This window comes from Buceros rhinoceros, unplaced genomic scaffold, assembly GCF_000710305.1.
Source record: "Buceros rhinoceros silvestris isolate BGI_N320 unplaced genomic scaffold, ASM71030v1 scaffold4906, whole genome shotgun sequence".
NCBI lineage: Eukaryota > Metazoa > Chordata > Aves > Bucerotiformes > Bucerotidae > Buceros > Buceros rhinoceros.
In genome coordinates, this window is record NW_010417974.1 from 59,087 (window position 1) to 78,662 (window position 19,576).

A 19,576-nucleotide genomic window follows, 5' to 3' on the forward strand; every position below is an offset into this window, starting at 1 on the left:
ATAAATCCTCTCACTAGTTACCAGAAAGACTTTCAACTGTTTTCAACGGTCCATCTAGTCAGGCTAAACATGCAGGCGGCCTATGGTTTGAATGCACAGTGAACAGAAAGATTGCTTTAGAAGGTGACATACTCTGAAGACATCTCTGCATAGGAAAGACTGAAGCCATCATACATATTCCATCACTACAGCAGACAAGAGATAGAGTATAAGCTGATGTCATGAGCAGTTATGAGGACTGAAGACCGTGGGAAGGTCCTAAGCTGAATTTACACTTGAAAACTTTTAAATATAGAGGTACTGCCTTCACACTAGAAAAAAGTATATATAAAGGAACTTTATACATATGATGCTAGTCATTACGTAAGGATGTAGCTTAGCTACCCATCTGGGATGTAGATGCTGGTGGGAGCTTGGCAAATATTTCTGGACTCAACAGTCAGCTGGCCATTACTGCAGTCTAGTTGCATAAGGAACTACTTTCGAAGGCAAACAAATGGTAGCAGAATAGGGACGTACTTCTCTGTATCACCAAAAAAAGCATTTCCTGAAGACCTCTACTCTAATGTGCAGCAAATGTCTTTATTTTCACCTTAACAGCTACCCAGTGCTAAGAAGGTATTTGCCAAACCTCAGGCAAGCCTTTTCCTTCTAGGTGGAAAACTGCCGTATCTTGTCCTGCCATCACTGTGGCAAGCATCCCACCCAGACTCTGGCACCACACAAGCCTGTGGGACACCCTTCCACTGCAGGTATTGTTCATAACGCAAAGCACTCACTGGGCAGAAGAGGCAACCTTTGGCCCATACTGGGTACCATCGAATGAGCAGATAGCAGCGCAGTGGGAAGAAGGTCTTGCATGGACATAACCATTCCGATTTATGTCAGCATACCTAGATATTTTAAGCAGAGGGAAGGAATGGAAGACTAGTTCTGTGACATTTCTAATGAAAGGTGGGCTACAATGTCAAAAAAAGCTGTGGGCAGAATCAAGACTGGATATTCAGAAAGAAATCCTTCTGAGCAGTCAGAGAGCTTTAAGTCAGCTACTACAGATTTCAATTTCTTTAGTAGTTCAGGATTCAAACCCACTTCGCTGTCAAGAAGCACTGAGATCGTACCTAACATGAGTGTTATTCTCCTTCCCTCTCCTGGCATAAGACACATCTTCAGGATTACTTGAAGATGCAGATCTCTGAGGGTACCTGCTGCTCTACCAGCGAATGCTGAGGGACCCGCTCTGTTCCTCTGCTGTGTGCTTCCCTGGCGCCTGCACAACATCACACCTGCTTGGGGGAGCAGGAATCCTGCATGAAAGAAACACTGGCAGCCTTGTTCTGAATGAGGAAAAGGCCCTATATTTAGACATTGTCAGAATCTAACACCAAAAATGTGTCATAAACATATACTGCCATGAAAAACAGAGAGGCACTCTTCTGTGCTTTCACACTTCTGCAGCTGGTGGGTTTTATACCAGTAAGTAATCATGTATAGAGCTTTGCAGTGAATCAATATTTTCCCCAAAGGGTTTTTTCTCATTAAAGATTGCATGTTCTAATCCAGACAGAAAACTCCAAGTAAAGATTGATTGAATGGAAATGGAATGGAAAATCTAAAAACAAGTCTTCTTTAGGGTTTAACTACAAACAAGCCTTGACCCTTTGGCTGTAAATTTATCATCACAAATTGCTCCATGAGACAAGTAAACCAACAGAGCTTCTGAACCAGCGCAAATCATGATGGATATGACTATCAGTTGCATTTCTCTTGGAACTAGGTGGTTTGCTTCTTCAAGAATGGGTGAGAGAACACAGTTCTCCCAAGAATATCTCCAATTTTGGACAACACCTCCTAGCTCCTTCCCATTTCCTCTTCTACAGTGATTGGCTTCTCTAGCATAAAGTATTTTACATGTCCATACATATGTGGATTTTTAACAATTCTTAACTGGTGAAGGGTAGCCTATTCTTTCAATGAACTGCCTTATCCCATTTGAACATAAGGCTCAGGTGTGCGTAACTGTAATAATAAATGCATTTAGGGGGTAAACAAGTGTATTTTGTGCATGAGATCAGTACCTCCCAGAAATTACTACTGATTTATGCACTCTGAAATTAACACATTATTTTTAGTATAATTTAATACTATTTTGGCAATTTATGTTTACATAAATTCTCTGTTCTTTTACCTGAATACTTGCATTTTCAGTAACAGGAATACTGCTAAAATCAGGCTACTAAACCACTTTGGTAAAAAAGGTAACCTTCACGAGCTCTTGATTTAATTATCATAATAGAGTTAGAAAACATTTTCGTAAGAGACTGCGGAGAAGTAAAGCTTTGTATATCTGTGCCTTGATATATTGTGATTCACTGAACTGAACAGAAACAGTGTTTGCTTAGTATCCAGAGTGAAAAACAATAAAAAGAAAGGTCATGTTTTAAAATATTCTTTGCATGACTGTGCATTGATGCATATTTGCTGGACATCTAGCTTTAATCATACACATCCTTTTACAGTGAATTTCCTGAAGATTTTCATAAAAGCTTTCAGTCATAAGTAAAGCGAGACTTACTTCGAGAGGGATTCTGGAATCAGCTATAAAACAAAGTGCCTACCACTGACTAATTCATACTGACAGGCTGTGAAACTTTTTCACCTAAATAAATTGATCCTAAGTCTAACCCACTGCCAGTAAAAAAATCAACTTCTAAACAAAGGCAGGCAACTATATTGATCTATTTCACACACCTCCCTTGACCTGAGTTGCTTAAATGATAAAAAATAATCAATCCTCCTTATTAGGAAAAAATGTTTTTATATACCTACTTTTATATATAGTATCTAAATGCATGCATGAGGTTTTTTTATATATACATGGACCTTGAAATCGTATATATCGACTTCGAGCTTGCACAAATATATAGTGCCACTGTTAAGAACGCTTATCAAGAACTCTCAAAACTAAAAAAATGCTAATTTTTATTAATTCTGAAACACACTATATAAATATTTATTTAGAATAATTCTAAAATTTCAGCGGGCAATTTCACATATCTATTCATAAACTGACAAATATGATCATATATTTTAAAAATCAAATTTGCCAACACACTGAAAAAGGTGGAAATAGGTTATTCCTTTTCCTCCCACAGAGATCAGAAAACCCCTAAAGCCCTTCCTCTGTAGCCAGGGATTCATATAAATGAAGAGGCATTTGAGAAGATGTGAAGACCTGTTGAATGATTCCAAATCTTGTTGTCAGAGGCACAGAGAGACCACAGCCTTTGCAAAAGAAAATATACTTATGCGCCACACCAATGTCCGGACAAAAGGACAGGAAGTAGAAAACTGCTAAGCAATACTGTCCACGTCTGTTAAAGTACCTCTGACGAATGACGAAAATTTTATGTGACTAAATATCATCCGTTGCTGGTGACAGGAGATATCTGAAGAAAAGCTGTGCAATACCATGCAATATCTTCACCATATTTCAGAGTACAGTTTTCCTCTGTTGATAGAAAGTAGTTTCACTTGATTTTACTAGAATAAACCGGATTTTTTTCTACTTTTCCTGCATCAGAGTTGCAGACAGGAATGGCTGTAGAAATTCTTACCAGTAAGAAAACAATTTAAAAGTCTATCCCATTAACCTCCATAAGGAAAGAAGAATCTATTATCTAATGAGAATTGTGGATGAATCCCAAATATATTAATAGTGGTTTTACATTTGTCCCCTGTAAAAGCATTCTGGCAGCCTCTCAGACTGGTTTCAGAACCCCTTAAAAAGAGGCAAAGGATTCAGATGAAGGAAAAGAATGTATTTAATCTTACCGTGAAAAACAATTTCTTAAATCAACCCTAAGGCCTCATTTCTTGCTAGTAAGGGGAAAGATACCACTGAGATGCAAATTTTGATTCTGACAGTTTTCTAATATCCTTCTGAAACGGGGGTCGAAAACAACATATCTTCAAAGAAAATACCTTGCTCTCATTTTTTACTCATGAATGAAATAAGATTGTCAACATCATCCTCAAAAATATTGATGCAGACAGATGCCAAAAGGGCTGGGCTTTCAGAAGATTCCACAAAAATCCTGTATCAGTAATTTTGCATGTACAATATTTCTTACATTCTTATTTTACAGATCTATGTTTTTTGCATGCTTAGTAATGCTAGAATCAGAAGTGCACATATCAGAAAGTAATTTATTCTATTATTTTAAATGTACACACAGTGCATTATGTCTCAATTTTTTGTATGTGCCATAAGTTTTCTTTAAAGAAAGGCTCTACTTGGAAGAAACTTCAGTTCTACACTTCTCAGGTTTAATTTTAAATGTATATAGGACTGGGTGAATGCATTATTGCAGTGTGATATTAATCAGTGGGAGCCACTTAGAATATGCACTGTAGCATCACAGACAAATTGTTTCATTTTCACAGTTGTATATTTTAACTCAGTGAAAATTTCACAGGCTGTTTTGCTTGTTACCTTGAATATCCACTGAGATACACTTCCCTTTAAAGCACCATGTAAATCAGATTCTGCACTAGAATTCCTTTAACACAAACATGCAGCTAAAACATTATGCTTCAGCAGCTGAAAATCATTAGAGATTTGAAGCCATAAATATGGACACCATAAACATATCTAGTTATTAAAGAACTTACACGACTTCGGTCATTAAGGAGAACTGCTTGATGACGAGTATTATTAAAACACGGACCCAGAAGATGGAAGATCTCACAGGTGCTTTTTCCACGATGCCGATTATAAACCTATGCTAGGTATCTGAAGTGCTATACAGCTACGCTTTCAAAATTGTGCATTTGGAGGTGTGATTTAGGAAGGACCCATCTCTGTTAAAACTGAACATTCAACTGAACTCCCTCCTGAGAGGGAGAGGTAGTCCTTTTTTACATCAATGCTACATGTACCTCTAGTCTTCATCACAAGAGTCTGGCAATTAAAACACATATTTTTCCTGAATATTTATTATCTTTAACTTTCTTACACTTAAGCTAAACTTATGTTCACAGTGAGAGTGCCAAAAAGATGGCCTCCGATGTGCAGAAAAGGTAAATAAGGTGAGAGACTTTCCAGGCTGGGTTTAAAGCATAAAAAAAAGAAATACCAAAAATCCCCAAACAACAACCACCCAAAAAAAACCTCTTAAAAGATTTTCTTGCAGCATAAGGGCCACCAAGAATCCCGGCTGAGCAGCTCTGTGGGGCTGGGGGCACCATCAGGCCCTAATGGCCTCAACCTGCCTTGCTTGGGATCCCTCCCCTCCACCCTTGCCCAAAAGCCCTGAGGTCAGCATCAACTCAGGATGGGCACCCGCTGCCCCCAGCTTGTGCCACCACACTGAGCAGCCCTGCACTTCCAGCTCCTTCGCAGAAATAAGTATATTGCTAGAGATGGTTCATATAATGTTTCTATTTACTTAGTGCTCTCTGTTCATTTTGTGACCATTGAATTTATTTAGAAAAGGTTCAAAATGACAGAAAGATACATCTTCAATAATCAGTATTTCAAGTTTTCTCTTCCAGAGTGGTCCTGCTTCATGTGGAGGCTGTTTATCCAATCTAACTATTATTGCTGTAATAAACAAATGGTTACAGAACAGTCTCAAATCCAGAGGTAATCTACGCTACATAAATGACAGTATTTTTAGTCTCAATTTTTTAAAAGTTTCAGCTTTAAAAGTCTGCTGCACTTAACTCTACAGGCTGCAAATCAATTCTACTTCTTCAGACATCTTTCACAGAATTTGCTACTCTTCCTGCCTATCACAGAGCAAACTGAATTGCAATTCATAACACTGATCTAAAAAATACGTCCATAAATATTGCTCACTTCAAGCTCACAACATATACAAGACGAAGTCTCCAATATCAACAAAGCCTATCTTGTATCTCACTGTATTCAGAGAATTCTCCACAATTCTGATCCTGCAAAACATCGATTCATCATATGAACTTTGAGCTTGTAAACAATTTAATGTTTTTTTACAAATCACTTTTAGGTATACAATTCATAAGGAATCTTCTATTCTCCCTGTCCACTGTGACACGCACATGACTTTCTTTGATGACTACGCCAAGCGCCTCACTGAAGCCCACAATTCAAAGGTACCATCTGCTGACCTGGGCAAAGCTTTCTGTCCCTCCAAAATTTCTACTCTAATGTCTGTCATTAATGTGCTCAGTGGGCAAACTGAAAATACACTTTCTGATTGCAATTTTCTGTCTTGTGTATCTGCCAGAGAACTTTTATGGCAGTAGACCTTCACTCCAGCAACTTTATGGAGCAGTTGGGTCTGGTGAAAGGGCACTGCACTTAGTTGTTGTGTAGGTCTCACCTCTGTCAGTCATTTCCTGGACACCCTCAAGCAAATTACATAAGTCCTCTACATCATTATTTCCTCTTCAGCAAAACCAAAAGATTGATCCTTTGCATTAAATGGTACTTTGTATTAAAGCTTGTAAACAAACAGCATTTTGTAGAGCATGAGGATGTATCAAAAACTCAGCATTCCGTAAGAGCTGGGTATTATTATTTGTTATTAATATTATTATTAATCCTACGGTAGAGTGAGCCAGACCTCATTGCCTTCATAATGTTGCTGAGGTGCTGTAAGAGAAACAGGTTGCAGCTGTCAGTGCAGCTTGATTTCACACCAGGCCCTTGTAAAGTTCATTAATTATGAAGGTTTTTATCATGCTTGAGTGTTAACCTTAAAAAACACCCACCTAGGAACAGGACCATACTGAAGATTGCCTTCGTAGTTTCTGTCTCTGACCCAAGAAAATGCTTTGAGTAGATTCAAAACACTTGGCTGATACGTTTTTAAGAGTTTATTTTGGTGTTTGCAGTGCAGCTTCACACTTAATTATTTCCTTTCAGGAGACTCTGCACAATTTATCTTTTCACTTCTGCTAAGACTTCAGAAAAAGTAAGTAAAAATGAATGACACTGTAGCATCTGCACTCGACATGTGTTGATAAAACATGGCCCCTACATCTGGCGGCAAAGGCGATATTTCTGAAACATTCTCATTTCCCGTGAAGTTAAGGATGCTTAAAAAATGTCCTGTGGTTAATTAAAGCAGCTTGTCTATAAGAAAAGAGACAATTCTGTTTCTGATAATCACTACAGCAGAGCGTTGCAGTGTCACATGTCAGGATGCTGGTGTCCAATGAGACACGCACTTCCCTGCATAATTCCTATGCTAATAAGATTCAAAAACAGGAATAAAAGCATGTTAGTACAACAACATATCCAGAAGGATGGTGATCATGTTGAGCAAGGCAGTATCTTAAGATTAAATATAAGATAAAATATAAAATACCTCTGTCCTTATTATTTAATGTATTTGATCAACTTACATCTTTAATTTCAGGATTGGTTCTGAGACAACAACAACAACAACAAAAGACAAAACCCCCCTGTATCAGCAAATATAATGTGATGGTGCTGTGGAGAAAAAAGGCCTCCACAGCTTTCTCTGTTTACCTCACATTATTTTCTTTGCATCTTCCTATACCCTGTTTATTTTTATCTTTTGTATTTTTGCTTGCCATTCCCGTCTAATTTCAAAGAGCATTTTCTAGTCTTTAAACTTTCAGCTGTGACTTGGATTGTCAGCCTTTGGAAGCTGAAATACTTCCTGGCTCTATGAAATCTTATTTGAAAAATCTAGGGTCATATCTACTGCTTATTAAACAAACATTCTAGATGACTGTTACTGAATTGCACCAAATCCCCATCTGAAAGCAAGTAATGACCAGAAATGTGGTTACACCCAGTCCCACCATCACTCTCACCACAAGCCAAATGGACAGGTTCTGCCTCAGACCTCCCTGGAGCAGCGAAAGGCAGAGCTGCATCACGTTTTATGCTAAACATATAGAATCAAAATCAAAGAAATATGAATATTGCATGACTATGTAGAACTGCGGAGAAGCAATACTGAACGCCTCTTCCTCTACGACTATGGAATTTGTTTTCATTGATTAGGGGACTAAATGACCCTGCAAGAGTGTCAGTGGCTGGGAAGGCTTGTTGTCTCTAGCATTATCCTAGAGCAGATCTGCTTTTTTTCCTATTGCAAACAGCAAGAAAATTTAATATTGATAGTTTGTGCATTTACTTCAACCTTCTACTTACAAAATGAAGACAGACTGCTGCACAAGTAGAGCCAGTGTGTTACAGGAGACAAGGCTCCTTACTGGATTATGTGGCTGGGAGCAAAGGAGCGCCCTCTCACTGCAACAAGGGAGTTCCTCGTCTTCAGCATCAGAGAAGGGCACAGGTTTTCCCCGAAGATCTTGGCTCTTCGTGGCAGCAGATATTTACATTGGGCACACAGTATTCTTACTGTAACTGTTATTTGAAGGCAAGTAAGGAAACCAACAATCCAACTTCCAAGGAAAAGTAGAGAGGGAATTCTAGCTGAATGCAGTTCTACCTCCTAAACTGACTAGCTAAAGTCATCTGTGGATTTAAAAACCGTATCTTACTAGTATAATATCTGTATAATTTTTGTTTTAAATTACAAATACATTTGTGATTTTAACTATTCGAATCAACATTAACAGTGTCCAAATTCTGCTGGTCACGAAATAATCCCAGGTATGGTAATTATGCCAAAGCTTCCAAGGCATTTTGCAGACACTCCAACTGTACTGTAGAACAGACAGACATTCATGTTGAGTTGAATCCTTCAGCACCTAAATCATTACGTGCTTTGCCTGCTATGAAAATTGTATAAATGTACAGTAATAGTACTTGATTCATGTAATTAAAATAATATTATAATTTTAAAATCTGCTGTATGATTTCTGCTTGTAGGACCTGATTTAATTTCTGTAAGAAATCCTCTTTTCGTATCAGTGGGCTGTAGAACAGACCCATAGTGTTTCAAATCCACGGAGCTCAAAAAACAGGTTTGCAAGAGAGCATCAGGCATCAGTATCATTCTTTCATAGCCCGAACAACAGTGAAAGAAAATGCCAAGGACTGATTGCAAAGGAATATGGCATGCTAGAAAGGATTAACAGCTAAAACCAGTGCTGTCTTTGTCACTTACTGTTCTCTCCCCTAACCTGCATGCATACAGCTTTAAAACCCACAATGGTAAGCCACTGTAGTAAGTCTCTCAGTAAGTTCTGGTTAACGCTGTTTGGGTACCAGAGTTGAGGATAGCAGCCTCCGAACTAAAGGATTGGTATTCAGCCCTATTATCACTACATGGCTGAAACACACAGCCCGCTTCTTAAAAATGTAAACCTCATTACAAACAGGATGCTTTGGGACTGTGTTCCTTATTAGTAGAATCACATGCATGAAATTCTACTGAGCATGTTTTTACTCAGGCCTTGTCAAACTACCAGTGATCAACCATTAACAGTACTGCAAACTTGACTGACAGAAGCAGAATTTAATCTGATTAAAAACAAAACAACCAAACAAAAAAACTTGGACAAATTTTTCTGTAGTGTAAAAAAAAAAAATTAACATCAACCAAAAAGAGAAATTAGAAAGTCTTGCTGTAATGTTAATTTTTTTTTTTTAACAAGTAGATTGTAAATTTTACTTTATGTCTATGTAAAGAAGTAAGAGGGAAGCAAGAAACCCTCTTTTTTCTTACAGGCTATGCCTGATACCTTTCAAACAGGCAGGCAAAGAGTCCTGCCACAATGTATTGGTACCCTGCTCCTACTTTAAATGAGCAGCAAATCAGTTCTGGTTAGGACAGAAAGAAATGAAGAGAAACATTCTTCCAGAGAGCCCTGAAGTCTTTTAGAGGAAGGCTGCCTGTGTTGCAGTTTCCACCGCATTAGCACCCTTTAAGCCTGTGCTTTGCAGTCTGGGTTAGTTGCGAAAAAGAAAAGTAATTTTGTATATTCTGTGTCTACTTACAGAGATCTGCAAAAATCTGCTGCCCTGCATATATGCTGAAGGGAACACTGTAGTACAGAATAAAAAGGTGCAGTAAGACAGCAACGCAGCAATACGGTCCATCCTTAAGCACATGCTTATCTTTCAGCGTACAGGAGTAGTCCCAATTCTTTCAATGACAACGTTCCCATACACAGTGCCATGCAGAAATGGCAGCATAACTGAAGCCTTTACTTGGTGATGTGTCTGAACAACTTAACCAAAAATGTTTATGCTCTTCATCAGATACAAATCACTGTCATCCCCTCTTAAGACATGAAAGTGTTAAAATGTAAAAGAAATAACTGTAGTTAGGGTTATACTCTTAAGATGCTTTGCTATAATATTAATATTTTAATAAGCTTTTCACTGAAATATTATTTGCCTAGCTCGCAGTGCTGCTTTCAGATGAAGTTCTTTTTCTTTCATATCGCCCAGATACTATCTTTCTATCTGTTTCTTAACACCAGATTTACCCAGGTCTGTTCTATACCACTGTCATGGTTTTACAGCTTATTAGCTCTTTTGGATATACTGCATATAGGGATATAAAATTATGCTATAGTATTTTTGGTTTATTTAGTTTTGAACTGCTGAGAAACAGCATTTTAAGCTCATCAACACTTGTTACAAAACCCAAACATGAGTTAGTTACCTTATGACAGACATAGATTTACCTCTTAACTCTTGATTGTGCTCTTAGTTAATGGTTACGAAACCCAAAAATCTATGGCAATACCCAGTTAAACTCACCAGTAGACAGTTATCATCGGAAAAAAACAGATTTCACTGAACTATTTAACCACTGTTACATTACACAGTTTTACACTTTTTTATGTATGTATTTGTTTTTCTGACATGAACATTTATAATCAGTCCCTGTAGTAATCAGTCCCTCTATGGGGAAAACACTGAGCTCTTTAATGACTTCCATCACTGCAAACTATTTCATTTTTTTCATTAATCCGTAATACGTTACACTGTTCAACAGTACCTCACCTCTTTAGGTCCCCTAATATGGCTAAGGTCATTGTCTAATTTGTTACAAAAATACTTTTTTAGTTTTGTGAAAATTTTCTTATTAAAATAATATATATATATAAACGCAATGTGAAATCCAGACAGAGAGGAAAAGAAAAAAGACCAGTATTTTTATGGCTGACAGTAATTCCATCACAGCAGACTACGAAGATCAGAACATAATTCCTGTTTATCATAACCCTACAAACATGTTCAAGCATTCACGTTAACCTCTCAATAAATGGATAATATGTGAAAATGTGGGGACAGCAGAAAAGGTAGAGATTTGTCACACACTGCACATAGGAACTTTGTGTCTTCAGAAGATTCCAGTGTGAGTTGTTACAATTTACCCTGTCCCAGAGATAATTTTCACGGTTTGAATGTGGATTAATAGGAAAATAGTAACTCAGTGCACATTTACACACAAAATGATAAAAGCTTTGCTGGTTAATAACAAATCTAATTTTTGTCTCACTTAACTAATGGCATATGGAATTTTCTGCAAGGCATATGGTACTAATTAAACATGGTACGAGTCCCCCAGATAGTCAATATAGCCATGAGGTATCCAAGGAATGTTTCCCTTCAGTGTACATTATCTATGTATTGATTTGATGGTCTGAATGCATAAAAGCCCTGGGAATTAACAATATTTAACGATGTGGGAACTGCACTTCAGCTCTTATCTATACAAAAGCTGCAGTTGCTGAGGAAAATTCTGAGATAATGAGGAGGCAGATTATGAACTAACCTGGACCATTTTATTTTCACACATACATTAACCACTGATTTTTATATTTGTTTTTAACCTTTGTTTTTACATTTGGAACACTGTTTTGTGACTCTATATGCCAGAGAGCATGAAGTTAGAAATATCACCTTTTTTTTTTAATAGAAACAACAATGTAGATTCCATACATTTTAATGACAGTAATAAACACCTAGAACGTTAAGTTGTATAGTGCTAATGATTTATTTTGAGAATTATAATAAACATAATGTGGATAAATACACCTTCATGTATCAGACACCAGCTGTGCTAACTAAATTATTTTTTCTATCAGTGTTAGATATGGGTTAATTATTAACTTTAAATGTAAGTCCACTTGTATATAACCTGAATTATCTTTTCAGTTCAAGGATATCAGCTTCCTCTAGAATACAGAAGGTCATGCCACTGAAAAAAATAAGGAAATTAATACTATGTTTGTTCTGCTTCATAATGATCAATTCAGATAAAACAAACAGCAGCAGTGAATTTTCACAGTCATTATCTGTCTGCTTACAATATCCTAAACAATATTAAAAAAAATAGTAAAATGTTGAATTCCTGAGCTAAGGGGAAAATGATTAATCAGAATATTTCAGTGCAAAAATTGACAGGGTCTCAACACTGCTATATCTAGCATCAGTGGGTTATTTTTACAGAGACACTTCTCAAACATTAACTTTCAGAGCAGCAGTTTGTGTTCAGAAAGGTAGCACTGACTCTTCTGTAGATCCAGTAAATTTTGGAGTAGTTAAAAAGACAGTACAATTCCAATAGTGCTCTGAATTGGCCAACTTCCTCAGTCTACCATTGCTTGCAAAATCTACCATCACCACTAACAGCAAGGGACAAAACCGGCTTCCTACTGCTCCAGCTGTTAGATACACACTCTGCTTTAGATAATGAGGCTTGAGAAAAACCACTGAGTTAAGTAACAAGGCTGTCACTCACTCGTAAAGCATCCTGATACAAAGTCACACTGTGACTTACACCCAAAATAAAATGAGAGTAAAAATAGACCTGTAATCTTAGAATAGTGTCTGCCACAGAACAGTTTAACACTTCAGATACAAAAGCCACTTGGCAAAGAAAACATGGTAACTGAATAACAAATTCCGGACAATAACCTTATTTTTAGACTTTCTGCACACTGTATTGGAAAGTGTAACCAGAATCTTACCTGACTACAAAAACATTGCACATACCCTTCTCTCAAAGGCCCTAATTTAACAGGTCATTTCAAAATATTTTCAGGGCATATGGAAATATTACCCTGTAACTTAGCATTCTCTGATCTTGACATGCTGTATCAACGAACCGAAATGAGCAATAACATTTAAGGTGGCTGAATTCTCATTATGTAAAACAAGCTGCATTTTCCTGCTCTATCCACAGCAGTATTTCTATTTGTGGAACATGGTAAGAACTGCGCTATATGCCTTACTGCTCTAAGATTTCAAATATAATTTCACTTTGAAAAGACACATGTTCTTAGAGGTATTTTCAAACTAAAATATCAGGCAAGATTAACAGTTCTTCACACATCAAGGAGTCTTTTTTTCCTCCTGTACACTGCACCAGACATATTGAAATCCTATGTATCCAAAATATATACAGTATGCTAGATAACACTGAAAACCTAAATTCAGAAGGAGAAAAAAAAAATCAAACCAAAAAGTAAGAAAACCAGCTTTTAGCTCAGGAACAGTATTTTTACACAGCTGTAGAACATTATCTGACAAAGAACCTATTTGCAGGTTTGATGTAATTTAACTAATTAACACAGCTTCACAGTCCTGCTTTTCTGCATTTACATACCATGCATTATGCACAAAAAAGGAACATACAATATACTGTCTAGCCTGTCATAAAAACCAACAGTGAATTTTTCATTGATAAAAGCAGAGAATGGAAGAAATCAGACCAACCTTCACAATGTACGTCACCCCAGGTCCCAGGATCTTCTCACTCGAGTGCAGCCATCCTCGAGAGGGTTTATTGACAAAGCTGCTACTTTGATTCCAGTCTTCACCTCCCGAGTGCATTTCTTCCGACCGTGTTTTTTTCCCCATAGTAGTCTTGCTCATGTCCTGCTGAGAACACGAAGTGGCAGAGACAAGGTTACATGTGTTGTCTGAAGCCCCTGCTGCTGAGCTAGAAGCACTCGAGCTTCCCTGCAACTTGGAGACAGCAAGCTCCTTCACTGCAGAGGAGAGGTTTTTGATACCCAAAAGGCTGCCCGTGTTAGAGAGTTTCAAGTGGGACACTTTATGCATGAAGGTACACAGAGTGGTGGGTCCATCTTCTTGGTCCTTGCGGAGTACCTCTGGTGAGACCAGGTATGAAGATGCTGTTGAAGTCGTAGCAACTGCTGAGACCTTGCTGTTCATGGACAAATTGTGAATAAGATCATCAACTGATGTCACTGAATCATTCCTGAAGCGGTTATACTTGGTACGTTGAAGCATGCCCTTCTATCTGGTTTCCTGCATATGTTCTGGCAAATCTGATGCCAACGCAGGAGATGCCTGCGCTAACATAGCAGGCAACTCATAACAACACAGACGGATAACAAAATTTTGAGGTAAAAAGAGAAGAGTATAAAGAGGAACAAAAAAATACGTATTTATAAGAAATTTCTTACAGCTCCCTGTTAAGGTTGGGTGAAGTAACAGTTTTCTGTGACAGAGATTCCAGTCCTGCCTAGAGCTGCCAACTCGCTCACAGCAAAAGCATGACTCACACAAATGAGAAGGACCCTTTTCAACAAAAGGCTCAGTGAACACTGCAAATCACTTCCTGTAGCAAAAAAAAAAAAAAAAAAAAAAAAAAAAAGAAAAAAAGAAAAAAAAAAAAAAACATCCACCCACTTACAGCACACTAGCACCAATCAATTCTCAAATTTCCTTTTCCTATCTTCTCAAACAGATATTTCCTTCCAACCTTTAATTCCTCCCCCCTCACCACCACCCTTTTGGTACCAAAGGCAATTACTTTAAAAACTGAATTAGCAGCCTTTATGAAACACCACACTTTATTCTTCTGTTTAAATGTTCTTACACCTCACATATTTTTGAATCTATAAAGAAGTCACAACCAGATGGCCAATACCTCAATAATATTTACACACATACATCCCCCCCAACAAAACACAAACACCTTAAAGGTTCTCAGAACAGATGACAGAACTGAAGAATATATAAATTTTCTTGCACAAAAGCAGCCTATCAGACTTTACAAGTGCATTTTTGTCAATGCTGTGTCTCACAGCAAGTGTTATATCCAGTTTTTGATAGAGAAAGAAACCCTTTTCCCTTGTTACTTCACAACAAGCTTCTGTTCTAACGAAGAAATTACGTAAGTACCTATGTGTGTAGAAAAGTATTTTTCTGATGTCCGACAAGAGGCTTAACAGATGTTTTTTCTTTCACCACTGATATTCACTCCAAAGCAAAACGTGAAGAGAGTCTTCAATTCAATGGAACGTTTGGTTTAATTCTGAAAAACTGAAAAAAACCTAAAAAAATATTCAAAAGTCCAGGTAGCAGAAAACTGACACCCTGCAGTGAAAAATAAAAAAAAATGCACCAGGTCTTATCAAGCATAAATGTCAGCCACAAACACTGGATCTGAGAAGTAGCAAAACATGCAGAAAACAGATATTTCATTTTTCCTACCTTTTTTTTTTGAAAAATACAAAATTTTGTGTACAGCATTGTGATACACAATGCCCATCAGAAGCCATATGGCTCTTTTCTATAAACTGATCTTCTTTCCAAAACATCTTTTGGCTGTACGACAATACACTGCGTTATAAACAAGCTCAGACCCGAGAAGATGCATAGTGCAAAGTTATTTTTTTAACAAATTACTAACTGCAGAACAATTTAAAGGAGAAATCCCGTGGAATTTCCTCCCTCTCCCATGTCTAAAATCTGCATTATACAACGTGCAAATACAGTGAAACTGCCGGCTCAAACACAGGTATTTAATTAGTATATTCATGACACATTAAATTAAGTCAGCACCTCTTATCCCAGCATTGATGAGTAATGGCAATGTCCTAGTCAGTGTAAAAGCAGGTTCCTAGTGATCTGCGGAACACCCCTTCATCACCACACTGCGAACCTGCTAGAGCATCCACACAGCATTCATTTCTCTCTTCATCCTCCTAGCATAGCAACAGCAAATATACACACCACAGCCTATTTTTACGTGTCTCCACTGCCCAGAAAACCCTATTGCTCCCAAATGGCTCTCTTCATTAGAAGCGGCTAGCGAAACTGCAAAATGTGAATGAGATTCTGCGCGTGTGAATGAAAGGGCTGGCTAGCATCCCCACATTTCTGTGAATGAAGCGAGGCCTCACAGCCTCTGCCAGGCAATCCCTTGGGTGCTCACCAGCCCAGCCAATACCAGCCGGCTTTGATGACTCATTCAGCAAAGCCTTGCTAAATAGTGGAAGATCCCATTTCGAGCACAGGCGGCACCTTTTTTGCAGCAACACCAGAAAATTAAGCCAGCGTCTGAGCAGGCAAGGGTGGGTTGCTGAGACCCCATGGAAGACAGGGTGTTGCCACAGGATTGCATGGGATGTCCACAGGGGTGGCAGGTGAGGAAAACCAGGGAGTCAGGTCTGGGTTTCTCCCCGACGCTCATTCTGCCAGTTCATTTACATCCAGGATGGGAACATGAATGTGCACATTCTGTTTGATGTTCGACTGCTCTCTATGTGCACCAGCAGATTCACAGATTTTACAGGTTTGCAAAAAAAAAAAAAAATTAAAAAAATCCCCCCCAAAAACCCCTTAAAAAATGCATATGCTTATTTACCCTGTTAGCAGACTAGATATGTAAAAACAGTATGATCATCAGTCCACTGAAAGAGAGGCAGAGGGAAAGCTAGAGAATAAAAGCTACCCAGAGCACCAGCAAGAGGACTAATTTGTGACACCTCTTCACTGGACTCAGAAACACTACCAAGACATCCAATGGATGTTTAGCTCTCCTGGAAATATGACATTAGGTGTTGCAGAGGAGTCGTAGCCACTGAATTACCCAGTGCTTGAAATCTGATGCTCATTTCAGTGTCTAAGTCTCCTTTACAAACCAGGAGAACTGAACATTTTAAAACCTTGCCTTTTATAGTTCGTGGGACTAGAAAAGGTAGATAATTTTGCCCTACAGGCAGCAGGTTCAAATCCAGCTCCAGGAAATGAATGAAATTTAGACACCTTGTAACAGGCATAAACTGCAATTTAAAACAGTTATTTCCAGCTGTCGCTGGAGTATTATAATATCTTTGGCATTTCCAACAACATGCCAGTAGCTTGCACACTAACTATACCATGCTACCCTTAAACAAGCTTGTTACTACTGTTATCGCAGCACCACTGACAACAAGACATCCGAAACACCATTTCTGTCTAATCTACTGCATCTATGCTAGGTCAGCTAGTTAACTGGACACCAGATGAAAATGATCCTTTTTCTTTTTTTTTTTTTGCAAGGATATGAGACAGGCACTGACACCGTAAGTAAGAAATGGCTATGGAACGAGTTCACTGTTGACTCAGTAATAAAGTGGCAGGCGGAAATTCAATGTTGATAAATGCAAAATAATTCATAATCCTAGCAATATATGCAGTGAGGGGGTGTACACTGCCTCTGATGAAGTACAGCATTTCTTATGAATTACTGGTAATTCTGGCATCTCAGACCATTCTCCCTTTTGAGGATTTTTTCCTTCACTGTTTTTTCAGTTCTGTTTTCTCATGGATTCTCCTCTCACCCTGACACAGTCTGTGTCTTAAGTGACCGTTCCTCCTTTTCTCCATCCAAGTGTCTCTCAGAGGCTCATCTTCAGGGGCCACCTTTCTTCCTTCTGTATCTTAACTATCTCCGCAGCCTATATTCCTGAAGCAAGTTAGGTTTTATTAACAGCAAAGGGTAGGGAAAAAAAAGATGCTGGGGTGGTGAGCAAGATTAGAGGGAGGAAAGGGGAGAAACCATGTTTTGGTTTCCGTTCTAAGGATTAGGTTTAAAAGGATTTAAATTGCCGCAGATGTCGGAGACATTGTTAATACACAAGCTAAAACAGGTAAGTTAGTGTGATCACCATAAAGAGGAAACACAGGCAGTACAGGTGCTACGTTCCATGGCCTATAGGGAGAAACTCTCTTAAATGCAAAAAAAAGGTGACTTTCAGTGACCCATATTTAAAGAAATATTAATCGTATAATCAGAATTAGCAAAACTATCTAGTTTCAGTAACATACTGTAGTTAAATATATGCACTCCATACAAAAAAGTGCTAGAAACTGTTAAAATTCTGCTGAAAGACTCAACAGCTTCTGCCTGGCGGCAGTAAAATTGCCTGTGGACTAAACTGACTTTTTAAAAAATAAGCATGAAAAAGACAATGACTTTGGGGGGAAAAAAAATCCAATCTGAATTTGGCTTAGCTAAGTTATAAGAAACAGTGAATATGTCAGACAAACTTAAATATAGATGTTGCAGCACACAAAAAGTAGCCATAGGGCCATTGTAGTTGACATTCCTCTAAACAACTGACAAAACCTAAACAATTCATGTTACTCTGATGCAACATTAATCCGTCCGCAGATAGGATGCTATTCCTCACACTGTAAAATGAGGGATACGAGAGTTAATGTTCTGCTTTAGTAAATCATCCTGCAGAATCATTAATATCACAAATGGTCGATTCCTCACATAAAAAGATAGCATTTCCACAGTACAAAGGCTTCTAATATCCTACAGGGACACTTCTCTTGATCAGTTCACGGAGAACGGAAAATACTAGCTTTCTTAGCATGAGCTAGATATATACTGGGAATCTCTTATCCATGTGTTAATCCATTTAATCCAGCTTTATTTATGTGAGACAATCTCCGAAGATGTATTTACAGGCAAGAAAGATAACATCAAGACAACGTAAAAAGCTGTAAGGTATGTAGGTATTTTAATTGAAAAAGTATTTCTACATAATTTTTATTTATCTAGTTCATTTGTACATACTTAATACATCATATGCCATCGTCCTCTGTGTCTCTGACATACCTGCACACAGAGCTCAGTTACATGCTCCTGTGATTTCAAGGGAAACTCATCACATAGGTGATAGAAATATTGAATGGCACTGAAGTTTCCATCAGTCTCATTAAAAAGATCCATGACTATATACCCCCACTTCAAAACACTTTGCGGGAAAAAAAACACATAGATTTGGCTCACATTACTTAGATATTTCTCCACACTGGGTGTTTGAATCAGACCTCAGTTTACTGTCCTATGCAAAAAAAATATCAACCAACCAACAACAGAAAAAACACCCAATGCCTGTAGGCAAAACTATGGCTCTCCCCTAGAAAAACAAAACCAAAAACTATTTTAACAAATTCTAGTTGATTTATTTCAACAAAAAAAACCTGCTGGAAATTGCCCCCATCTCCCTTTCATTTTCACCCCTTCTCTCTCACCAGATGAGTTTTGCTGTTTCCATGGCAACGTTATTGCTACGGGTGGGCTGTGCCAGTAAATGGGAGCATTATCTTCAGCTTTGCAAGTTATTTCTCTGGTAAATCACATTGTTGGAATATTACTGTACAAAATCAGTGAACATTAATCATCAGTGACCAACTTCTGACTTAATTTACATCAGTGGAATGTAACATTAAGGTCTGAAATATGCCTACAAATTTCTGTGTGGATGTTTAGCTTTTGAGCCAGAAGCTGACCCTAAACAAGGAAGATGTTTTTTCTGTTAGCTGAAAATACTGAAACAATTTTGTCTTAAGACACTTTAACCCTGTGAA

General features: G+C 37.9%; 1 protein-coding gene across 1 annotated transcript in view; it reads right to left on the minus strand.

Annotated features, from left to right (window-relative positions):
- Positions 1–14,209, minus strand: part of SHC3 (SHC (Src homology 2 domain containing) transforming protein 3) — a 56,864-nt gene extending 42,655 nt beyond the window's left edge. The window contains exon 1 of the mRNA XM_010138351.1: positions 13,670–14,209. Coding sequence (XP_010136653.1) covers positions 13,670–14,209 — 540 coding nt within the window. The remainder of the gene's footprint in view (positions 1–13,669) is intronic.
- Positions 14,210–19,576: the final 5,367 nt, after the last annotated feature.